Genomic DNA, 26,437 nt, shown 5'->3' with positions numbered 1-26,437 from the left:
AGCAAACTTGTAACTTAGTTTTTAAACATTTTCTCTTCAGTTTACTTAAAAATAATCAAAAGCTGTGAGAGATGTAGACAACTTTATAGAGAGACAAATAATTTTTAAAAACCCTGCAAGAACTGATAACTTCTCAAAAAAATGTAACCATGGTTTATTTTCTCAGTCTAAACCTTCTCCAAATTGAGCTTGTCCAGAACTGTTCTGTATATTTCCTAACTCACCAAATTCTATTTACCTTTCCTCTTTGTGCTTGCTTAACTTCTTTAGATCTTGGACTGACAACATCTGGATTTAAAAATTCTCATTCTTGCTTTAATATCCTTACAAGACTCATCTGTTCCTTTCTCTGAAGCTTCCTCCAGCACATCAACTCATTGAGATCACCGCATTTCTCCAGATCTTTGACAACCCTAATTTTAATTGCTGCATTAGTGGCAGTTGTGCCTTCAGTGCTCAATTTATTCTTTAAACAACTCTGCCTATCTGCTTCTCCTCCTCAAAGCTTTTCCTATGTCTTTATCACATTTTTTTGATCCCCTGCCTTGGTAGCTCTTTGTACAGCTCAGAGTTACTAATCACAAGAGGGAATTGATATTCTTCTAAAGATGCTTCCCATTTCATCACAAATATTTCACTATAGTTAGAGGAAATCGTCAGTAACTTGTTAACTTTGCCGTTGCACATAATAATCGAAGGACCTCACTAAGTTTCAATGCCCATCAAACTTTGTTTTATCTATAACGATTGATTGTCGTGATTTGTTTGGATTACTTTAGGCCTTCTGTTAAACTAGAGACATATATTGTTTGCTGCCTTGTAAACTGACTTTTCAAATGCAAAGTTCTAACCCCTGAAATGTCTGGAGAACATACCCTTGTAATCTTATTAATTCAGCTCATGTTATATGGTGTATTTTAACTGTATAGATGCATGATCTTTCCATAACTGGAAGGTTTCATGACAGTCAATTCATACCAGTTCAATGTATGCATGCTTTTTTTAATCACATTTCCCATGTCCTTTTTCTTTCAATGTGTGTTACTTGAAAGTTACAATTTATGATATTCAAACTGATAGTAATATTGTACCATCTCAGAGTGAAATATCTAATAACATTAAAGATAATGAATTTATGCTTTGCTGTTGAAGAAAAAATTAATTACAGCATCCTCTTTAAAATGTAAAATTCCATAATGTTTGCACAAGATGATCTCCAAGGAAAAAAGTTATAAAATGTTTTTTAATCTTCAGTGCCACTCAGTGGCCTCTTGCTGCTATTACATCTGATTTATCCCAAGCCCTTTTTGAAGCACAATAAAGAAATATTACAGTCGTAGAGATTTACATCACTGAAAAGGGCATCTGCACCAGTCAAAAACAACCACCTAACTATTCTAATCCCATTTTTCAGCAGTTGGCCCAAAGCCAAGTAGTCTTGGCATTACAAGTGCACATCTAAATACTACTTTAATATTATGAGGCTTTCTGACTCTACCACCCTTACAGGCATTGAGTTCAGATTTCCACTACCCTCAGGCTGAAAAAGTTTTTTTCTCACATTTCCTCTAAAGCTTCTGCTCCTTGCTTTAAATTTATGATCACTGGTCATTGATCCCTGCACAACGGTAAAGTTTCTTCCTGTCTATCCTGTCCATGGTCTTCATAATTTTATACATCTCAAGCATGGTCCTCTCAATTTCCTCTGCCCTAAGGAAAACAACCCAAGCCTGTCTAATCTCTCTTCATAACTGGAACTCTCCAGCCCAGGAAACATTTGTTTGTCACTTACGTAAATGATTTATATTTACAGTAAAGATAATGAATTTTGCCAGCTTTAAGTACATTTAAGTCGTCATTGGATAAGCATATGGACATACATGGAATAGTGTAGGTTAGATGGGCTTCAGATTGGTATGACAGGTCGGCGCACCATCGAGGGCCGAAGGGCCTGTACTGCGCTGTAATGTTCAATGTTCTATTTATATGAGAATATAGAAGGCATGATTAGTAAGTTTGTGGATGACTTGAAAATTAATGGTATAGTCAACAGTGATGAACTTATCTAAGATTACAAAGAGATCTTAATCAATTAGGTCAATTGGCAAATTGAATTTAATTTGGATAAATGTGAGTTATTGGATTTTGGTAAAACAAACAAGGGCAAGACTTATACAATTAAAAGTAGCACCTTGGGTAGTGTCATAAAACAGAGAGGGGTTCAGATCATAAATCTTTGAAGTTTGCATCACATATAGACAGTGTGGTTAAGAAGGCATTTAGCACTCTTGCCTTCATTGCTCAGTCCTTTGAGTATAGGAGCTGGAACATTATGTTGAAGTTGCAGTTAGTGAAGCCTCTTCTGAAGTACTGTCCGTTTTTGGTCACCCTGTTATAGGAAGGACATTATTAAGCTGGAGAGGCTTCAGAAGAGATTCACCAGGATGTTGCCAGGAATGAAGGTTTGAGTTATAAGGAAGTTATACAGATAGACTGGGACTTTTTTCACTGGAGTGTAGGAAGTTGAGAGGTGACCTCATTGAAGTTTATAAAATCATCAGAATTATAGAGAGGGTTCAAAGTTTGTGAAAACATTTGTAGCTCAGGTGCTCGTTGTTGTGGTTCTGTTCACCGAGCTGGGAATTTGTGTTGCAGACGTTTCGTCCCCTGTCTAGGTGACATCCTCAGTGCTTGGGAGCCTCCTGTGAAGCGCTTCTGTGATCCTTTCCTCCGGCATTTGTAGTGGTTTGTACCTGCCGCTTCTGGTTGTCTGTTCCAGCTGTCCACTGCAGTGGCCGGTATATTGGGTCCAGGTCGATGTGCTTATTGATTGAATCTGTGGATGAGTGCCATGCCTCTAGGAATTCCATAGCTGTTCTCTGTTTGGCTTGTCCTATAATAGTAGTGTTGTCCCAGTCGAATTCATGTTGCTTGTCATCTGCGTGTGTGGCTACTAAGGATAGCTGGTCATGTCGTTTCGTGGCTAGTTGGTGTTCATGGATGCGGTTTGTTAGCTGTCTTCCTGTTTGTCCTATGTAGTGTTTTGTGCAGTCCTTGCATGGGATTTTGTACACTACATTGGTTTTGCTCATGCTGGGTATCAGTTCCTTCGTTCTGGTGAGTTGTTGTCTGAGAGTGGCTGTTGGTTTGTGTGCTGTTATGAGTCCTAGTGGTCGCAGTAGTCTGGCTGTCAGTTCAGAAATGCTCTTGATGTATGGTAGTGTGGCTAGTCCTTTGGGTTTTGGCATGTCCTCATTCCGTTGTCAACGGAACAAAACAACAGAACTACATGAGCAAAACCAATGTAGTGTACAAAATCCCATGCAAGGACTGCACAAAACACTACATAGGACAAACAGGAAGACAGCTAACAAACCGCATCCATGAACACCAACTAGCCACGAAACGACACGACCAGCTATCCTTAGTAGCCACACACGCAGATGACAAGCAACATGAATTTGACTGGGACAACACTACTATTATAGGACAAGCCAAACAGAGAACAGCCAGGGAATTCCTAGAGGCATGGCACTCATCCACAGATTCAATCAATAAGCACATCGACCTGGACCCAATATACCGGCCACTGCAACGGACAGCTGGAACTGACAACCAGAAGCGGCAGATTCAAACCACTACAAATGCCGGAGGAAAGGATCACAGAAGTGCTTCACAGGAGGCTCCCAAGCACTGAGGATGTCACCTAGACAGGGGACGAAATGTCTGCAACACAAATTATAGAGAGGGTGAATGGCAGTTATCTTTTCTCCATGGTGGGGAAATTCAAGACCAGGGGCCATATTTTTAGGATGAGAGGAGAAAGATTTGAAAAGAATATTGGGGGCAATGATTTTACACAGAGTGCTTCTTGTGTGGAATGAACTTCCAGAGGAAGTGGTGGGTGCGGGTAGAGTTACAACGTTAAAAGACATTTGGATAAGTAAATGAATAAGGAATCTTTGAAGGGGTAAGGACCAAACCCAGGCAGGTGGGACTAGTTTTGTTTAGGATTATTGTTGGCGTAGACTGGTTGGACCAAAGGGTCTGTTTCTGAACTGTATGAATCTATGACAGCTTGGTCAATCTCCTCTGTACCTTCTCCATTGCTATCACTTCCCAACTATAATGTAGATTCCAGAACTGCACACAAGACTTTAGCTGTGGCATAAGCAACCTTTTACACTTCCAGTGTAACCTCCCTGCTCTTAAACTCTATCCCTCAACTACAACTTCTAGAACTTAAGTACTTTATAATCACTTTTTATTGTCATTTTGGACTGTTTTTATTGGCTTACTTTTTTAAATTCTGTAACAACACTTAAAATATCTGTACCTAAGATGGCACCAAGAGGCGCCATTACTAACCTTTCACTGCACTTATTCGAGTGCACGTGACAATAAAGACCATTCTATTCTAGTAAAGGCAAATATACCTTATGCCTTCTAAACCACTTTATCCACCTATCCTGATACCTTTAGGAGCTGGTGCACTTGCACACCAAAGTCCCTCTGATCTCTATTCAATGAATATTGCATTAAATAGGGATAATCATCTGACTTTAGCAATCTCTGACTTTTTTTTTAAGAAGGCAATGTCCCAATGGAGGTTGGAAATCTTGCTGATTGGCACATTCAAGCTTTTTCTCCTTGTGACTAACACAAGTTTTATTTTAGAACTCAAAGCCATATATTGAAGTCAATGTTCCAGTAATTTGCAGATATCTCTGGTTTCCTATGCTGACATTTCTTGGTGTTTATTTCGTATTTATCAACCAGTGAAGTACAAAAATACTCCAAAACAAAAAAACTGTTGGAGAAACTCAGCTGGTCTGGCAGTATCTGTGGAGAAAAAGGTTTGGGTCCAGTGATCCTTTTTCAGAACTAGAAGCAGCTAGGAAAGTGTGGTATTTATGCTGATGACAGGGTGGGAGGGGGGAGGGCAAAAGAGTGACTAAATAGTTGGAGATGGAGCACAGAGAGAGAGAGAGGGGGAAAAGGGTATGCAGACAAAGGGATTGTTGATTGTAAACCAGGAAAGAAAAGAAGCTAGATAATGTGCTAATGAGGCGTAGTTGAAAATATGTTGACTGTGTTGAAAGCACAGAAGGGCTTCTGCCCGAAACGTCGATTCTCCTGTTCCTTGGATGCTGCCTGACCTGCTGCGCTTTTCCAGCAACACATTTTCAGCTCTGATCTCCAGCATCTGCAGTCCTCACTTTCTCCTGTGTTGAAAGCAACCCATTTCATAACTGGATCTGGGGTTGTAGAGTTGGGTTATAGATAAGGGCAAGATGTGTTCATGCTCTAAAATTGATAAATTCAATGTTGAACCCTGAAGACTATAAGGTGCCTAAGTGGAAGATGAGGTGTTATTCCTCCAGTTTACATTGAGCATCACTGGACCACTGCAGTGGGCCTGAGACACAAATGTTGCCATGGGTACACAGTGGTTTGTCGAAGTGACAGGCAACTGGTAGTACAGGGTCAGTTTACAGGAAGAAATGTTAACTCTGTTTTCTCTCTGCAGATGCTGTCAGACTTGATATGATTCTCCAGCAATTTCTGTTTTTATTTGTTTCAGATCTCCAGTATGCACAGTTCTTTGTTTCATTATACGAGAAAGTAACCCAATCTCTAAGCCCACAAAATCAGAACTGGAAGATGATAAATGAGATAATTCCCTTGTGGATTAATAAATGAGGTGTTGATTCTCTGAAAATTTACCACACTTGTCATAGGTTTTGTTAGTAAGCTCAGTGGAGGTGCTCTTGCAAACCTTTGCAATAATTGAAGCTTTGTGCTATAAACTACTGATTGTTTCAAGGACCTTTAACTGAATTGAAGGGTAACTAAAGTCAATTTAGGATAACTTTATTTCTTGAGATATTGCAGCAAGTTTATTGCTTGCTTCCTCTCTCGCCTGTCTACCTTTCCCAAATGTTTTCAGCTTCCACCTTTTTGGCTTCCAGGTAACAATGGTAAGACAGTGGTTCACTTGTTAGCAATTTTTTAAAAAAGCCCACAGTAACTTGCACTGAATTTTAGACTGAATTTTCCTAAAGTGTAACTCCCGCTTTTCCATAGTGAAATGATATGGTTGGTAAATAGTGGATTTTTAATTCTATATCATATTATAGTTCTTAATTTCTGGATTTTTGTAAAAAAAAACTCAGTCAATGTACACTGTAAATGATTAGCTTTCAGTGAATTAACAGCTACATATACCATGTTTATGAAGTATAAACTTGCAGGAGTTTTAAGTAGGACAGAGTACCTGTTCTCCCTCTTCTTCCCTCCTCCACTACCTCCCCAAATGAAAAGTGCTTTGAAACTGTGCTGACCAAAGGTTCAACTGTCCAGGGCAATAATATGCAGGGGCATGGGAACCTAGACTGTAGCTTTAGGGTGCAGGACCTGGAGTGAAGGGAGGTTAGGAACATGGCATCAATTTCGAAGGAGGGTGCCTGTAAACAGGAAAGTGGCTTGAAGTGTGTATACTTCAATGCAAGAAGTATACGAAATAAGGTAGGTGAACTTGCAGCGTGGGTTGGTACCTGGGACTTCGATGTTGTGGCTATTACGGAGACATGGGTAGAACAGGGACAGAATTGGCTGTTGCAGGTCCCAGGGTTTAAATGTTTTAGTAGGGTCAGAGGTGGGGGTAAAAGAGGGGGAGGTGTGGCATTGCTTGTCAAAGATAGTATTACAGCTGTGGAAAGGATGATGGATGAAGGCTCGCCATCTGAGGTAGTTTGGGCTGAGGTCAGGAATAGGAAAGGTGAGTTCACCCTGTTAGGAGTTTTTTACAGGCCTCCTAATAGTCCTAGAAACGTAGAAGAAAGGATTGCGAGGATGATTCAAGAGAAGAGTGAAAGTAATAGGGTGGTTGTTATGGGGGACTTTAACTTTCCTGATATTGATTGGGAAAGCTATAGCTCAAGTTCGTTAGATGGGTCAGTGTTTGTCCAATGTGTGCAGGAGGGTTTCCTGACACAATATGTAGATAGGCCAACAAGAGGTGAGGCCATACTGGATTTGGTTCTGGGTAACGAACCAGGCCAGGTGTTAGAATTAGAGGTAGGTGAGCACTTTGGGGACAGTGACCACAATTCGGTGACTTTTACTCTAGTGATGGAGAGGGATAAGTGTGCACTGCAGGGTAAGAGTTATAGCTGGGGGCAGGGAAATTATGATGCGGTGAGGCATGACTTAGGATGTGTGGCATGGAAAAGTAAGCTCCAAGGCAAGGGCGTAATTGATATGTGGAGCTTGTTCAAGGAGCAACTATTGAGTGTCCTTGATAAGTATGTACCCGTCAGGCAGGGAGGAAAGGGTCGTGTGAGGGAGCCGTGGTTTAATAAGGAATTGGAATCCCTTGTTAAATGGAAGAGGGCGGCCTATGTAAAGATGAGGCGTGAAGGTTCAATTGGGGCGATTGAGAGTTATAAGGTATCCAGGGAGGACCTGAAGAGAGAGCTAAGAGCAGCAAGGAGGGGACATGAAAGGTCCTTAGTTGGTAGGATTAGGGAAAACCCTAAGGCTTTCTATAGGTATGTCAGGAATAAAAGAATGACTAGGGTAGGAATAGGTCCAGTCAAGGATACTAGTGGGAAGTTGCGTGTGGAGGCTGAAGAGATTGGGGAGACACTGAATGAATACTTTTCGTCAGTATTCACTCAGGAACAGGACATTGTTGTCGATGTGAATACTGAGTCACAATTAAGTAGAATGGATGGCTTTGAGGTATGTAGAGAAGAGATGTTGGAAATTCTGGAAAGGGTGAAAATAGCTAAGTCCCCTGGGCCTGATGGCATTTATCCTAGGATTCTCTGGGAAGCAAGGGAGGAGATTGCAGAGCCATTGGCCTTGATTTTTATGTCCTCGTTGTCTACAGGAGTAGTGCCAGAAGATTGGAGGCTAGCAAATGTGGTTCCCTTGCTCAAGAAGGGGAGTAGGGATAACCCTAGTAACTATAGGCCGGTGAGTCTCACTTCTGTTGTGGGCAAAATCTTAGAGAGAATTATAAGGGATAGGATTTATGAACATCTGGATAGGAATAATGTGATCAAGGATAGTCAGCATGGTTTTGTGAATTCTTTGAGAAGGTGACTAAGGAGGTGGACGAGGGGAAAGCGGTAGATGTGGTGTATATGGATTTTAGTAAGGCGTTTGATAAGGTTCCCCATGGTAGACTACTGCAAAAAATACGGAGGTATGGCATTGAGGGTGAGTTGGAGGTTTGGATTAGGAGTTGGCTGGCTGGAAGAAGACAGAGGGTAGTAGTTGATGGCAAAGGTTCATCTTGGAGTGCCGTCACTAGCGGTGTTCCGCAAGGATCTGTTTTGGGACCATTGCTGTTTGTCATTTTTATAAATGACCTGGAGGAGGGGTTAGAAGGTTGGGTGAGCAAGTTTGCGGATGATACGAAAGTCGGAGGAGTTGTAGACAGTGAGGAAGGATGTGGCAGGTTACAGCGGGATATAGATAAGCTGCAGAACTGGGCAGAAAGGTGGCAAATGGAGTTCAATGTAGCTAAGTGTGAGGTGATTCACTTTGGTAAGAATAACAAAAAGATGGGGTACTGGGCTAATGGTCGGATACTTGGTAGTGTGGATGAGCAGAAGGATCTTGGTGTCCATGTACACAGATCTTTGAAAGTTGCCACCCAGGTAAATAGTGCGGTGAAGAAGGCATATGGCGTACTGGCTTTTATTGGTAGAGGAATTGAGTTCCGGAGTCCTGAGGTCATGTTGCAGTTGTATAAGACTCTGGTGCGGCCACATCTGGAGTATTGTGTGCAGTTTTGGTCACCATACTATAGGAAGGATGTGGAGGCACTGGAACGGGTGCAGAGGAGGTTTACCAGGGTGTTGCCTGGTATGGTAGAAAGATCGTATGAGGAAAGGCTGAGGCACTTGGGGTTGTTTTCATTGGAGAAAAGAAGGTTTAGGGGTGACTTGATAGAGGTGTACAAGATGATTAGGGGTTTAGATAGGGTCGACAGTGAGAATCTTTTTCCACGTATGGAGTCAGCTATTACAAGGGGGCAGAGCTTTAAATTAAGGGGGGTTAGGTATAGGACAGCTGTTAGGGGTAGGTTCTTTACTCAGCGAGTCGTGAGTTCATGGAATGCCCTGCCAGTAGCAGTGGTGGACTCGCCCTCATTATGGGCATTTAAGTGGGCATCGGATAGGCATATGGAGGATAGTGGGCTAGTGTAGGTTAGGTGGGCTTGGATCGGCGCAACATCGAGGGCCGAAGGGCCTGTACTGCGCTGTATTCTTCTATGTTCTATGCTGTAGACAACCTTAATTGGTTCAAAGTAGAAACTCTGCCCCTCCTGGGGAAAGAAGCCCCCCCCCCCTTAGCATGCTGCTTGTCAATCGCATTGATCAGAACCACCAGAAGAGAATAATGACTAACAAATTGTCCCAAGAGAGATGTGAAGGTGTGTTCTAGATGTCAGGTAAGTCCAGGGATTTTGAATGGACCTGCTTTGCAATCCCCGGAGATAGGAAGACGTGGATAAGAGGGAAAGAGGGCATCTAATCAGAATATCTTCCATAGAAGGGATACTAACTTAGTGCTCTCCAGCAGTATAAGTTGCTGAGTTGCATGCCTACTCCCACAACTAAGCAATTGTGGTAAAGGTGGAAATGCTGCCCTTAAGTAGGATGGGTGTGAAGGGAGTCGCCCGACACCTGTTTTACTTTCTATCCCCGTACACTTGCGAGCATGATGGTAACAAGTCATAACGTTTCCCCCTGGTGTTAGATGGAATGGCATTGCTACCTTTACAAATATGTAATAATCCTTGCAAGTATTTAAATCTTTAATTTCACATTTAAATTTAATGTGTTAAGCAGTCACTTGCTACTTTTCACCTGCCGAATCGTGAAGTACCTCTGGAAGGTTTTTTTAAAAATAAATTTGATGGTTCTGGTATATATTTTCCTCATTGCATCCTGAATTCAACTTATTCTAATTTCAGGTGGACATTGATACAGCAATGAGTGATCTAGAATCAGCAGACTTTGGAGAATTGGTAATAAAATTATAATAATTTGTGTTTGAACGCTCATTGATTTTTCATTATTTTCATTTTTATTCTTGTATTAGTTTTGAGTTATGAGCTGGAAATGACTTGTGGATTTTGAGAGAGCTTGCGTTAAAGGAGAAAAGTATACCAGTTTTGCTTGTTTGTAAGTTCAGGTGTGAAGGCTAATTGCAGGCTGATCCTTAAAAAGGTTCTAACAGACACAGCCACCCCAGGAAGAGCAATGTGCTTAAACACAAAGCAGAAGTTGGCTATTAACAAGGTCAGTACCTGGCAGTTGGTTCAAACAAGTCTGAGGAGACCCATTGTTCAAGCAGGTGGCAGTTGATGAATGATGATAGATTCTCTCAGAGGCCTCAATCAGTCTATCAGCGCGAGGCCAGAATTAATCTTGTTTCTTGAACAGTGTTTCCCAAGATGCTTTCTAAAATCTTCGAGATGCTGCTGAGACAGCTTGAAGATTTAAAACCTCCATTGCCTAATATGATACACCATCTTCGTGAAATCTAGAGTATAGAGAGATGCATTACTGCCCTTACCTGTGTGAACTGAGAGGTAACTCTGATCAACATTTAAGAAAAATAACCAAGGAATCAAAATCTATCCCTGTGAAACAACACAATGTGAAAGCCACTTAATTAATCTGGCCAGTTATATTATTTTCTTTCATTTATCCCTTCGCTGCCTTTTGTGTGAAAGAGGGCTGGAAATAGATTTTTCAAGTTGAAAGCGCAAACATTAATCGGTTTACTGTGTTGTTTAATTTTCTTTATGCTAATATTATTTTTTATATAATAGATTGTTAAGTCTTTTGTTGAGATGCAAAACCAATATCTGTATATTAATCATTTGCTAAGTGAGGGATTATTCAATCAAAAGTCTGGTCAGGAACCAATGGATACTATTTGGAGATCTTCAAACTTTTCATGTTACTATGTTGCAAATAGAGGTAGAAAGGCTGATTTGGTTTGACTTGTTTGTCTCTGTGTCATAATACTTGGTTGTGTCCAAAGAATAACTAGCAACTCGAATTTGTATTCAAAATTTTGCACAAGTGTTTGCCAACCTATTTGATGGAAACATAACAGAATGGTTATAAAATAGCATAGAAGCTTTACAGAATTAAAAAAGCATTTGTATCAATGAAATGATTCTATTTGCATTTAATGTATGTCTACGCAATTTGGGAAACTATTTATTACTCTTAGTGTTCAGGACACTCAGGGCTCAAATAAACAAGTTAACAATGCTGAACATTCAGTTTAGATCAAGAGAAAAAACTCGATCAGAGCCCATCAGCTTACAAAAAAAAAGGCCTTTCAAATTCTACTGATCCACAAAGCTTCATGGCTTGGATTTTAGTGCCTCGAATTCGGTGCCCCTTTGCCCCATACACCATGATGAATTCAGATTGGCAATACATCATCATGACTCTGGACTCCAAAACTATTGAAGACAAGTGAGCATGGAAATCAGATGGCCACTCCCCATTTTGAGATTACATTTAAATTTGTCAACTGACAACCCAAATATATATAATTTTTTGTTGCTCAATGCATTTTTGAGAGATTGGCAGTACTTTATGGCAGCAATGATGAGTCAACAAAAAGGTGAAAGAATAGGCCTTCCACTAGGACCATGGATAAAAGGAGCAGTGGATTCTGCTGGTGAACCTGGCAGCATCAGTATGTGTTTTAAATTAATTTTACTAACGTTTTGGGGCATACTGTACAAGATGAAGAAAGATTGAAATAACAGGAAGCTTTTAAATTTGTAGTGACTTCCTATTGATGTGTACCCTCTCTGTCATATGACAACATGGTTTATTAATGACAACCAAAACACATGATTGAGCGTGAAGCCCCCTTCCATTTGTCTGTTAATTTGTTGCCTTCCTGTCATGCTGCGACTGATTGGCTACTCAGTGCTTCATTTGATGAGCTGAGATGTGATGATACTATGGCTTTAAGAGGTCCTGGGATTTTTTTTTTTGAGAGGTTTTGAGCCATAGGTGATGAGCTGTTTCTTCCAAGACAGTAAAATAAACAGCTTGTGAGGCCTTGGGTTTTTGTTTAAGTTGGAACAATAAAAGCAGCATGAATGGGTGGAGTCAGGCTCCCACAGAGCCAGAGTTATAGTTCAGCTTTCAGTAGTTGGAGTTTTGAATTTGGTTGTGGAAGCTGCTTTACATCTTTCTCAGACACAGCCAAAAAGCTGGAGTGTTCTCTCTCCGCTGCCAGGATTGCATGTGAGACAATTTGTTTTACTGAATTTGCCTTTGCTGAGAGTGTGTTTATGGAATGTTACTACATTGGAACAGTTGTTATTTAGTAGTTAAATAACCTGTTATTCTGTTAAGTTTTCCAATAGAGTTAAAGTTGTCTTAACTCTGCTTTCTTTTGTTTGTATTTTAACCATAGACTAAGAATAAAGTGTCTTTTGCTTAAAACCAAGTAGTGGAACCAATCAAGTTACATTTGGAACATAACACATTACACTACACTTGTCTTTAAATAAGTTAGGGTCTAGGCTATCTCCTTAATATATTTGAAGGGAGTTCAGTCTGGTCCATAACAGTAAGAGTGAGCAGATCACTCTATTTCCATTCCGCCTTCCTCAACCTGCTGACGAACACACAATCCCAGCCCTTTAGGTATAAGCAATAATATTTAAGTGGATATTCTTTGGTCTGTAAGTCAGTTTTAAAATGTGAAGAGAAGGGGGGTGGTCTGCCAAAGGATGAAGTATTACGACAGCTTCCTGGAAATGTCGCACACAACTTCATAAATACCATTTCTAGCAGTTAATGTATAATTTGACATGGTTTGTGTGTTGCCTTAATTGCCACATGCATATAGTTGATGAAATCTCTATATCTCTGGGAACCTAGCTGGAGCTGCAAACTCAAAGATCCACACTATCTGACTGGAATTATGGATAGAAAAATCAATATAAATTGTCTTTTCTAGCAAAAAAGGCTTCGGTCACCCAAGTTTATACATTGTTACCCACTAACCTTGGATGTCTCCAATTTAGCCCCTGAAAGATGCAGAGTAGCAGACGATGAAGCTATTGGTGACTTTGATTACCACTGTTAAAATGTAGGCAACCAGATCTTGTTGACAGCAGATCTTATTCCATTGAGCTTAAAATGTCTTGACTAGCTGATGCAAAAACCTGAGCCTCCTGAAATACTATGTTCCGGTATGTTGAGAAAGCTATTTCTCTGCATGTGGTCTTCTACAGTCTACAATTTGATGAATAAAAACCTGTCTTGAACTTATGCCCAAATACTCAATTAATGTTCTGGCTGGATGCATCCCTGTGCTCTGAACTCACATTTGGCAAATTAATTTATGTGTCAGTAGAAGCCAATGATTTTCTGGGAAAGCTAAAAACTGTGTTCTGGTTAGGACAGTCTAAGGATACATACAGCATTAGATTTAAATAAGAAATGTAATCGGCAGGTGAGATAAGGGCTGAATTATATGACCACTTTATTTTTAGTACAGCCACATCAAATTATAATGGTATGGTTTTTTTAAAATGTCATATCTGAATAATATACACCAAAATGTAATTAAACTTGTTTCACTTACTTATCTGAGATGGATTGTTTGCTTATGTCATTTGAAATGTAATTACAGCATTAATGATGAAAATAAAATTTAAATAGAATTAATGCATTTTCCTATATAAGTTTATCTTGTTGCAAACTTACTTTTTGATATTTAGTCGACTAATAACCAGGAACCTACTTAACTTGTTTCAGTCTGAAGATTATTTTGGCATTCGACGACTGTATGTGATACGAGGTTCTTGTCTTTTCTTCAAGGTAAGCTGTTGTTGATTAGAAAAGAAGAGTTAAGAGGAGTCGGTTATAACTCGATAGGTTGCTAAAATTGTATTACTGCTTCAAGAAAATGATTAGATTCTCAGTGTGTTAAATAATTTGTACATAGTAGACCAAGAAGACTTTGCTATATAATGATGTTTTTGTGTTTATAAGAAAATAGTGCCACACCAGTATGAAAGATTCTGTTGACTAATTTGATGCTGAAATCTCATTAACTATTAATTGCATTTCACGCCAGATTATACAATAAAATTGAGTGATGTTGAAAAATGGTAAGTGGTTATTTTTGGTTTATTGGTTTTTAAGCATACAATATGTTGAAGTCAGTTGTGAATTCTATAGTATTGAATCATAACACCTAAAATTGCTACATGTATTTGCTTGTAAACTATATTTGTATTCCAGATCACTGATTTTTTAAAACTTTCTTAAAATAAGTACAAATTGAATTTTATATTTCCAAGTTTGAATTGCCATATCATTTATGCCTAGTTGATAAGCAAGCACCAACACCTTTAAAATCTCTCCAAAATTATATATACATAATGTAGAATTACTGAATAGATGCTATTAAATGCAAGAGCGCGTTAATTTAGAATTGAATGTAATGTTAGTGCTGTATGTCATGATACATGTCAGAACCCTGAAATATTGTGGACATTTCTGACTTCAAATTCAAAGTGAATTTTAATGGGTGGCCAATTATTTTTAAACACTGACATCTAGTTCTTGATATTCCCACAAGTGGAACCATCCTCTCCAACTCTGCCCTGTTAAAATTGCTCAAGATTTTATATGTTTCAGTTAAGTTGCTCTTGCTTTTATAAACTCCAGTGGACACAAGCCTAGCCTATCCGATGTCAATTTTTTAAAAATCTGTATCATGACATACTTTCATACCTATCTTTGTGTCATCAGCAAAATTTGGAACCTGTATTGTATCCTTTCATCCATTTTATTTATATAAGTTGTAAACAGTTGAGGTCTCAGCTATGTTTCTTGTGGCACACCACAATGTTTGCTGTTGCATCTCTTGTAAACCCATCCTTTAACACAAATAGTGAATTCACTTTACCAGCTCTGCTTTTGTGAAACCATCATTACCTTTCTTCAAATTTCAAAAAGTAATCTTGGACTCCCTCCCCTTTGATCATATATTGGTTGCTTCTACCTAGGGGTGCTTTCACTATGAGATTACTAACTAATCCCATCTCATTGCACAGTACCAGCTCTGGGAAATTTCTTCACTAGTTGGTTCCAGAACATGCTGTTCTAAGAAACTATCCTGAAAACATTTAATGATTTCTGCTATAAACACGCATTTCGTCAGCGCAAATTGGCTATAACGCGATTAATTAATTATGGAAGTTGTTTGGATAACACGAATGTTTAATTGAATGGATTTAGTGATTTTCTATTAGTGATCTTCTACAGCACGATTTGTTAAAGCGGTTTTCCATGGCGTGAGGTTGCGGAGGAACACAACTGTCTCCTAATAGCAGAATGACCTGTACCTTTGCCCATCTGACTTCTCCTGTCAATATTTAGAATAAAATCTCTCATATTATCATTATGCCTTTCTGACAACCTGCCATTATTTCTTCCTTTGCACCTTACCTGACTGGTTTCTGCTAAGGGGCCTTTGTGCCACTCACACAAGTGACTTCTTGCCTTTACTATTTCTCATTTTTACCCAAACTATTTCACATTTTTATTTCCTGAATTTCAGCCATCCCACTTTATTGTACTAATACAATCATATTTAACTGAACTAATACTCCACTTTTTCCTACTTTCCTCTCATTCCTCAGTGTTCTGTATCTTTCAAGATTCAGGTCCCAGTCCATTTCATCCTGCAATAACGACTACCAAATAATATTTAATCATTTCAATTTGCGCTCTCAATTCATCCATTTTGTTTGAATGCTATGTGTATTCAGATATAGAGCGTTCCTATACTCAATGGTGTGAACAATGAAGAAAAGCATGCTAAATGCTTTCTTAACCATCCTGTTAACCTGTGACACAACTTCCAAAGATCTGTGTATCTGAACCCTTAGGTCTCGCTATTTCTCAACACTACCTAGGACACTACCATTAACTGTATGAGTTCTGATTGGTGCCTAGCTCCTCATACTGATGATGCAGAACCTCCTACTTTGCCCCACTGCCATTCCAAGTTCCTCTCCAGCTCAGAGCAGATGTCCTGAAACTGGAATCATTAGTAACTAAAAATCTAATGAAAATAGGAACAGAAAGTGCTAGAGAAACTCAGTAATTCTGGCAGCATTTGTGGAGAGAAACATAGTTAACATTTTGAGTCCAATGTGACTCTTCTACAGATCCCAAACAGTTCTGAAGAAGAGTCAAATTGGACTTGAAAATTTAGAACTTTATGTCTCTCCCCATATGCTGCCAAATCTGGTGAGTTTTCCAGCCTTTTCTTTCCGATTTTCCACATCTGAATTTTTTTTTAATGTAGAAATCGAACAGCCTCTGTCTTGAACTTAATCAATGAGATTACACCATCCTCTGAAGCAGAAAATTTCAAAGTTCTTCCTCATCTCATTTTACTGATTTGCTCTTTATTCTAAGATTCTGTCCCTTGGTTCTACACTCCTCAGCCAGGGGAAACATCCTTTTAGCATCCACCTTGTCTTAGTCTTTCAACTCTTTGTAAGTTTCAATAAGATTACTTCCCATTCTTCTAAACTCTATAGGCCTAGTCCCCATAGTATCTTCTAATAGGACATTCCCATACTCCCAGGAATCAGTCAGTGAATCTTCACTATGCGTCCTCAGGAGCAAATATATTTTTACTTCAGCAAGAGCACCAGAGCAGACTCAGTACTGGGAAGAACTTGAATGAGTGTTGAGAAGGCTGAATGGAAGAACAGGAAGTGTTTGTATGTAGTTAAAATTTGCATACAATTTGTCATGACATTTTGATGTTGGTGTACAACCTACAATTATTTCAGAAATTGAAAATGCTTGTTGCATCATAGCAAATAGTCAGAATTGCTTTTCAATAAAATTGTATTTTTACATTTCATTTTCTTTACTAAGTTAAAAATCACAACACCAGGTTATAGTCCAACAGGTTTATTTGGAAGCACTAGCTTTCAGAGCGCTGCTCCTTCATCAAGTGGTTGTGGAGTATAAGATCGTATGACACAGAATTTGTAGGACACAACTTTGTCCAAGACCAGCACCTCTAAATCATTTTCTTTACTATTGAACGCTGTAACAATACTTTGCTCAACTTACTCTATTGAATTTGTATTATTTTTAAGGGTTACTTGATTGGTAGTCATTTGACCAAAGATGACCTCCTTGACATCTCACTTTACTGCCAGCATTATTGCTTACTACCCCTCGCAGCAGAGCAAAGGATTGGTCAGCTGATCATTTGGCGTGAGACATTCCCATGTAGATACCTTCCAAGAAATCACAAACTGATCATTGAGGACTATCAAGAGCCAAAAGGAAGACAGTTTTTGCTAATTGTTGGTTTGGTAGGCATTACTTATTACTTCATATATACTTTCTTCTGATACATAATATAGTCCAGTTTCAAAATAAGTTAACAAATATTATTGTTCGTATATTGTTGAGCTGTAGTCCTTCATATAGTGATTCTGTTACTGATGTAATTTCCATTGTTATAAAGTATTCAGATCTTAATGTGTAACTGCCTTCTTAATTAAAATAATGTCCATTCTATATAGTCACTAATTGACTTCAACAGTAAGAAACATTTATAACTGAAAATGATTAATGCACTAGTACAAATTTTAACAGCTCAAATATGGAGTGAAAACCACTTATCAAGTATGATGAGCTGATCCAACTTGCATAATAAGATACAAGAAGTGAATTGCAAATAAAATTGTAAAGAAAACAGAATTGTGCACTTTGTCAGAAAAGCTGAAGGCATTTATGTGAAATTCAGATTATCTGTCCAATGCTGGCTGAGGTGAAATCTCTATGTGGCAATCGTTCAGAATCATTTGCTGTTGAAAATTATCTTTATAGTTACGTCCATCAAAATTCATTTAAAATCTTAGTTTGCGTGGTTAAAAGGAGCAGAGAGATCCCAGCAGCAGACAGCCTGACAGCACACCTCTGTGAGACTCAGAAGTGGTGGCAACAAGGTTAAAAGGAGCAGTGAGAGCAGAGTGGTCCCAAAAACAGACAGGCAGGTGGCAGAGTTCCTTAAAATCAAAATGTGAAATCACAGGAAAACAAGTAGGTAACTGGTGAGTTTTCTCTTTTCTCTCATGACTGAATATTGGTTTAAGTTAAGGCCTGTAAGTGCAACTGAAAATGTTTTATATTAATAATTAATATTTTATAGGCCAGAACCCCTCAAAACATTTCAGAAAAGTACCCTAACTTTGCTAGTTGTTTTAAGCAGGTGTAACATGGATATTCCAGGAGGTCAAACCACTTAGTTTTAAACAAAACATATTTACAAGATTACCAAATGCAACACAAACAAAAGAGAACAGAATATCGACTAACTTAACCTAAGTGAAAACCCAACAGATTATATCAACTTAACGATGCTGTTGCAAATACTTGCAACAATCCCCATAAACATCCCTTGGTACGAAAGATAAAATCAAACACAGGGTCTTACAGGAGACACATCAGAGAGAGAGAGAGGGTCAGCATGGACCTGCTTCTCTTCGGTCCAGCAGCTTTACAACTGACTGACTGCTTTCAGGGAATAGCCAGACTACCAAAAACCAAATTAAACCAGAGAAAAGCTGGGAGAACTGGCCGCTCCCCTTTTATTGTACAAGTTCTTTTTAACTTGAAAGCCTGTTGTCTGAGGCAGTATCTGTTAGCAATAATCAAATTGTGCCTAAAACCCTTCAAACCTAGATGTTTCAGAGTCTGTGTCTGTTAAAACCTCTTGGGGGGGGAAGCCGTGGACAACATAACCTTGTTAAAGCAGCAACATCATCACACTAATGTCTTCACTTGTTTGACTTGGGTGGTATTGATTGTTGATCTGATATAAATAAGAAAAATATTTTTATAGTCTTCTTAAGTTGGAGCAAGAGCCCATATTGTATTTATTTAAGCTGTGCCTGAAGATGGGAAATCCTAGATGCTTGAGGTGGTCTGATTATCATTTACAGTAGAGACATCTCTGGCTGGAGCAACTCAAGCTCTGTGTTTTGGAGCTTGAGCAACATTTGGGGATACTGTGGTGTATTCACAAGGAGGAGGTTCATCGATAGCTTGCTTCAGGATATGGTCACCTTGCAGCTAAAAGTAATACAGCTAGAGAGGGAATGGATGACTGCCAGACATAAGAAAGGGATTGGTCAGTTACAAAGTGAATTGACAAAGTACATCTTGCTTGCAAACTGTTGTTCAGCCTTGAATAACTGCGAGTATGAAAATTCATCTGTGGAGTTGAAAAGTGTGGTGCTGGAAAAGCACAGCAGGTCAGGCAGCATCCGAGGAGCAGGAGAGTTGATGTTTCAAGCATAAGCCCTTTATCAGGAATTCCTGGATGAAGGGCTTATGCCCGATACATCGACTCTGCTACTCCTCAGATACTGCCTGACCTGTGCTTTTCCACTGCCACACTTTCCGACGCTGGCTCTCAGCATCTGCAGTTGTCTCTTCTAGTTCATCTGTGGAGGCCAATCAGAGTCAAGGCACTGTGGGTGGTCCAGCTGTCATTGGTGGAGAGAATAGTAGTCAGGGATTCATAAGTAAGGGAAATGGACAGAGGCCTATGTGACCATGGACATGACTCGAGGATTATATGTTGCCTCTCAGGTGCCAGGGTGAAGGATGTCACAGAAATGCTGCAGGACATTCTGAAGTGGAAAAACAGTTAGAGATCATGGTCCGTACTGGGACCCATGGCATTGGAGGAAAGAGAAATGAGGTCCTGTAAGCAGACTTAAGAGTTAGATAGGAAATTGTAAAGCTCGACTTCAAAGGTAGTAATCTCTAGATTACTCTCTTTGCCTTGCAGTAGTGAGTGTTGGAAGAGGAAGATAGAGTAGATGAATATGAGGATGGAGAGGTGGTGCAGGAGGGGTGGCTTTAGATTCCTGAGGCAGTGGGACTCTTTTGGGAAAGGTGGATCTATACATGTTGGACAGGTTACATTGGAACAGGAATGGGACCAACAACAACATTGGGAAAATTGATAACTCCCTTTGGACAGATTCAAATTTGAAGGGATGTGGGACACAGACAAATAGATCAGGTGGAAGAGTAGCTGAAGTGGAATTAAAAATTAAAGCATTATTGGGCAAGATAAGGAAGAAATGAATTCAGCAAGGCTATATAGAATATATTTTAATGCAAGGAGCATAAGGAATAAGACAGATGAGTTGAGGTGACAGAAAGGTACACAATGATATCATCAATATGACTTAAAGATGGGCAAGGTTTGACTTAAAGATGGGCAAGAGTGCCAGCTCAATATTCCTGGTTATTGGGAAACAGGGGAAAGGAAAATGGGGAGAGAAGAGATGGGATTCTCAGTATTGTTCAACAAATCCATTACAGCAGTGAGAAAGGATGATCTTTTGGAAGAGTCATCAAATGAGGCCACGTGGATAGACATAAAAATACACAAGAGAATCAAACATGCTTTTGGATTTGTACTATAAAGCCTGCAAACAGTCAAGGAGAGATAGAGGATCAAACATGTAATGAATTTCCAGAGAACTTTATAAGAATAATAAAGCATAATAGGGGATTTTAACTGCTCAGATATTAACTGAGAAAGGGTCTTGGTTTCACAGTAGCTCCAAAGTTGCAGAGCCCCATCAGTACTACACTGAGTGACAACCCAGAATTTCAGATCTCTGGAATGGAACTTGAATCCATAGTTCGATGACAGAAGCAAGAGTGCTAACACTGAGCTGCAGCTGACTGAAGACTGTAACCACTTTGGGGAGGACTTTGTAATTTTAAAATGGAGTTCCATGTATAAAACAGGATGCTGTATTTAGAGTTACCAGAATTTCTCAGTTTAAATGATTCTGAACTTATTAGTGACTTTTATAAGGAATGATCAAACAGCAGAAATAGGAAAAATCTACAAATATTCTGTGGAACAATTTATTACTATCATATTTGGAATTGATATCTTACTGACCAGAATACCACAACCGTTGATTCCTTTTTACTGTATGTATTTATCAGTTCTGGGTGGCTTAAGACTTTTTGTAAAAAGGCAAAATACCTTCAAGAAATAAAGAAGCATATAATGTGGAATGGGGTCAGAAGGTCTGCTATATCTGTAACTTTTTTTTAAAGATATCTAGTTAATATCACTTCTTTGTTCTTTATCTGTAGCCCTTAAAATTTCCTTTAATCAATAGTACTTGGACCTTATTGTTAATATTTTATTTTATAGTACATACAATGAAAAGATTAATTAACGGTTGCCTCTCTTCAGAGACATTTGATGATGTGTGTGCTGCTGGAAGCAGGAGGGTGTGCATCCAAAGTAAATGGAAATCCAGGACCTGACAGTGTTTATGTTGATCAAGTTAAAACCACCTTACTTCAGCTTGAAGGACTAGAAGCCAGAATACAAGAAAGACTTGATAGTCCCTCCATTGCATGTTTGTCATGTGCTGATTGGTTCTTTCCTTCTTCTCGTGATAAGTTTGAAAGTTCTCCTATCATTAGCAAGTTTCAAGGTGCAACTAAATCAATTCAATCACCAACAAGTCGAAGGGCACTATTTGGAGACTCCAGCCAAAGGATACAGAAATCCAGTCCTCCAAGGCACACTGGTGTCTCTGATATTACTAGTGAAAGACATGGAGATGCTGGTTCCTTCAGTATGAACTTTAGTCCATATTCTACATCTGACACAGTCAGGAGGCTTCCTCGAAGAGAATCCCAAGGGTCTGGTGGATCTGAGGGCAGTGGAAGTATATTTAAGGTGAGGAAAGAAATCTGAAGATGTACATAACATGTACATGTTTTTTTCCCCAGTTCTTTAACGATTATATTCAAAGCATTAATCTAGAATTCATGGCCTTTGACAAAGGAAAGCCACTGTTATTAGAACAAGTGAAAAAGAATTCTGGTTAAAACCTGGTTCTGAAGAACATTCATGTCAGACTCAAAACATTAACTGTATATCTCTTTACAGATGCTGCCAGACATGTTGTGTTTCTCTAGCATTAATTGCATTTATTTCAGATTTCCAAGTATCTTGCCCTTATTAGAACCTGGTTCCAGTCAGTTTCCACTACTTTTCATGCCCTTTGTGAAATTCTGCAGGGGTGAGGGGTAAGGGGAAGTGAAGTGTCATTAGCAAGAAATGCTATCAATTTCCTTTACAAGGAAAGCTGATGGTTATTCCACTCTATGCCTAATCTAAAGCAATAAATTGCTATTGGGAAATGAACTACGCTATACAAATCTTTAACTCAGTATATATGAATTTCAGTGCCAATGTGATGACAGATATGTACGCCTTACATCCCAAAGAATGAAGGATCATATCTGACAGCATGTCCCTTGAGCTCTTACGAAGTCATCTAAACTCGAAGCATTTTCACTCCATAGATGCTGCCTGACCCACTGTCCAGAATTTTTATTTTCATGTCCCGTCAGCTGTTCGCAGCAAGCAAGGTATTATACATAACTAGGAGGAGAAAGTGAGGTCTGCAGATGCTGGAGATCAGAGCTGAAAATGTGTTGCTGGAAAAGCGCAGCAGGTCAGGCAGCATCCAGGGAACAGGAGAATCGACGTTTCGGGCATAAGCCCTCTAGCCTGTACCTGCAAAGCCAGCAACTCAGTGTCTAACAGAAAATGTGATTCTAAAACTGGACAGCATTTGCTGGTTAGCCCTGAATACATGATGAATTATGCTGACAAACAATATAGAATTGTCAGTCAGGCTCACAGTTTTATGCACTTGTGTGCACTGGAAGCTGCGTATGTTAATACACAGGACATTGTTGTTTGTAGATATAATGAGAGTGTATACACATTTCCGGTTCGAACTCAACAAAATAGGTGACATCTATTTGCTGGTTCATTTCTCAGGGCAATGCTCTAACCAATCAGATTCAACCTACCTAGTTTGAAATTTAACAGCTTGACTGTTTACAGCCCATCAGCGTTAATAGGTGCATTCCACATGACACATCTCTACCAATCAACACTCTCCTCTCATTCACCATAAATATTGGTTCATAGAATTCCCACGGTATGGAAACAGGCCCTTCGGCCCAACAAGCCCACACCAATCCTCGGAAGAGTAACCCACCCAGACCCATTCCCATATCCTATATTTACCTGTAAACAATGCACCTAACCTACAAGTCCCCAAACGCTATGGGCAATTTAGCATGGCCACTTCACCTAACCTGCACATCTTTGGATCATGGGAGGAAACCCATGTAGACACAGGGAGAATGTGCAAACTTTACACAATCACCCAAGGCTGGAATCGAACGTGGATCCCTGATGCTATGAGGCAGCAGTGCTAACCACCATGGTTTTTCCTTTTGAATCCCCTTGTCGTCTTGCAAAATGCCCTGATGAGTACAAAATGAAAGGCTTCGGCAAAATTACATATCCTCCATCAGGTGTATGATAATATTAATCATACTACCAGCAGGCCTTGGATTTTATCTTTGCCTTACCACATACAAGGTGTCATTCTGCATTTTGAGAGTAGAGGATTTCAGCATTTTGTTCTAGAATACACTTTCAAAAATTAATGTTAATTAAAATCTTTAAACTGGTAGGTTAGTTCCCTGATGTCCTCATTTTTCTTGTTCAGTGCCAAGATCCATTCATGTTTTAAGTCTGAAACATCATTTTAGTAACCTAATTGAAAAATGAAAATCAAAAGTCATGGGTCTATCCCACAATACTGCCCTACAGTTAAGACAAGATGTTAGAAAGATAATGAAATGATAAAAGTAAAGATTCTGTATCTGATTGCACGTTTATAACAAAATACACAATGATAGACACAATGAAGTATATAAATATGATCTGACAGCCATTGAAATATGGTTTCAGGATGACATGCTTTCGATATTAAATGTTGAAGGGTATATTGCTTCAAGAAAAATTAGGTAAAGGTGGCGGGATGGCTCAGCTAATGAAAGATAGCATTTGTGCTATAATTAGAGATGACATTCGTTCAGGGGATCAGGATGTAGAATCAGATTGGGTAAAGATGAGAAATATCAGGAAAAACAAGTTACCATACAACTAACTACAGTGTTGGCGAAAGTCTCCAAGAAATACTTGTCGTAAAGGGACAAAAGTAATTATGGGTGACTTTAATAAACTAGAAAAATTAGGTTGGTAGTAACGTGAAAGAGGAGTACATGGAATGCTTTCCAGATAATTCCTTAGAACAGCACAACTTGGAACTGACAAGTAATTTGTAGAATTTCAGTTAGAAGTGTCATTAATGTTTGGGTTGTAAATAAACGCTTGGACACCCTGGGAAGTAGTAGATTATTTTTTAAACAGTAAAGTGAATAACAACTACAAATCTTCTAGCCCTTAGGATCCAAGAAATTATTGAATATTTCACAAAAAGTATTTGCTTCAATGTAAATTGTTCCCTCCATTTGTGTCATTGGTGGTGAGATTACTTCCCATAAAACTGAACATTATCTGGAAGTTTCATAAGGCAAGATAAACTCGTTTGATGTGTGTTTTCAGTTTTCAATCTCTTAACCTGGATGTGGAGGTTCTAGTGTTGGACTGGGTTGAACAAGGTCAAAAATCGCACGGCACCAGGTTATAGCCCAACGGGTTTATTTGAAGACACAAGCTTTTGGAGCGTCCCTTCTCTTTCAGGAAGAAGGAATAAAGCCCCGAAAGCTTGTCCTAGAACTGTTACCATTTAGTCATTCAATTGTGCCTCATTTGGCAAGACATTGAGATTGTCTGTGCTCTATTTGAGTATCAGATGAATTTTGTCTAAACAGTGAAATGGAAATTCTCTTCATAAACTTGGAAAACTTCTGTGATAGTAAAATGTATAATAATTCTGTTAAAGTGCCTGATTCATCAGATACTTTTTGAACAGCAACAATGATTTGATTCTGCTCGTCATCACCATGCTTAATAGCACGAATGTGTTGCCTTTCCTATTGAGTACGCAGATATATATGTATATAATGCTCACATAAATGTGTATATTTAAGAAAGTAGAACAATGCTAACCAGATCTAATCCATTCTTACGCTTTACATTTAAAGGTAGCTGTTTAATGAAAATTAATTAATATTGATCTTTTAATACATTTACTCAGAATGAATTGGTTTAAAAACTGAATAAACTATTTCAGAGCAAGAAGAAACAAAACTTTCCCAATCCATTTTATCTGGGAAGCATGAAAAAAAGCCTTTCTGAGTCAGAGACGGAGGAAATATACAGCATAACAAAGTAAGTTAAAGCTTTTAATTTAAGACTTTTAAACACGTATTTATGCTATAGTTAGTAACAACGATTATGGCTTTCCCCTTTAGTTTCTGACCTTGGTTTCAGTTTCTGTTTTCATTGTTTCTTGTTTTCTTTACTATCTTGAATAAGATCTGTTATGAGCATCTTTTATGATATAAGATATATCATTGAAGTTCCTTTTGAATTATACACATTGTGTTGGATATTACTCCTGGGCATTAAAAAGAATGTACGCAAAATACAAGCATTGAAGGTGCTGACAATCATGTCCGAAATATAATGCATGTGTTTAAAAAAAATGTAAAATTGACATTAGGGTACAGAATATTCCATGACTCTTTGAAGGGGAGAATGGATATCAAACGTCCATCGAACACCAAGAAGAGGTGATCAAAAGGAAAAATGTTATAACTGTTAACTGTGAAAAGAGAATCAGTAAGGAGGTCAGTTTAGGATTAAACTGTCAAAGAGTGCAACCAAGATGACTGAAAATCAGTCTCTGACTAGATATAGTTATTTATTTGATATTGGGATCATAGAATCAATGAAAACGGACTGGAGTGGAGAGCTAGAGATAGTTGTAGAGGTAAAGTAATTGAGGTCATATAAAGTAATCAGTAAATTAGATTGAGGATTTTTGAACTTAATGCGTTGAGACTCAACAAAGATTTCTGAGTTACAGCAAACAGAGCTTTGTATGTTGGAGTGTGCAGGCTGGCAGTTTTGTTTAGGTTGATGTTATCAGTGGAGCTGTACGTATGCAGGAATGGGCTGATGAAGGGCTTTTTGATGAAGGGCTTTTGCCCGAAACGGCGATTTCACTGCTCCTTGGATGCTGCCTGAACTGCTGTGCTCTTCCAGCATCACTAATCCAGAAGTCTGATAACATGTTGAATCAGATTTAGATTCCAAATCTGTCAAAGTTGTCAGCCATTCTCACTCAGAGTAGCAGCTCCAACAGGGTGATGTCCATAAGCTAAAGGTTCAGACTGGTAACTCTCGACTAGCTAAATTGCCAATCAAAATGTAGTTGAGCCATGCTAAAGCACAAAATTAGAGAGCCCTGAGCAAGCTA

At 38.9% G+C, this 26,437-nt stretch overlaps 1 protein-coding gene across 4 annotated transcripts in view; it reads left to right on the top strand.

Annotated features, from left to right (window-relative positions):
* Positions 1–26,437, top strand: part of intu (inturned planar cell polarity protein) — a 118,040-nt gene that overhangs the window by 78,038 nt on the left and 13,565 nt on the right. For all 4 annotated transcript variants that reach the window (XM_043674187.2, XM_043674188.2, XM_043674186.2 and 1 more), the window contains 5 exons: positions 9,995–10,048; positions 13,833–13,895; positions 17,210–17,431; positions 21,361–21,855; positions 25,247–25,344. In XM_043674187.2, coding sequence (XP_043530122.1) covers positions 9,995–10,048; positions 13,833–13,895; positions 17,210–17,431; positions 21,361–21,855; positions 25,247–25,344 — 932 coding nt within the window. The remainder of the gene's footprint in view (positions 1–9,994; positions 10,049–13,832; positions 13,896–17,209; positions 17,432–21,360; positions 21,856–25,246; positions 25,345–26,437) is intronic.

The sequence above is a fragment of the Chiloscyllium plagiosum genome, unplaced genomic scaffold (genome assembly GCF_037043375.1).
Source record: "Chiloscyllium plagiosum isolate Xiang-an unplaced genomic scaffold, Cpla_swu_hap1 HiC_scaffold_36, whole genome shotgun sequence".
NCBI lineage: Eukaryota > Metazoa > Chordata > Chondrichthyes > Orectolobiformes > Hemiscylliidae > Chiloscyllium > Chiloscyllium plagiosum.
This window is presented reverse-complemented; position numbering and strand designations above follow the sequence as displayed.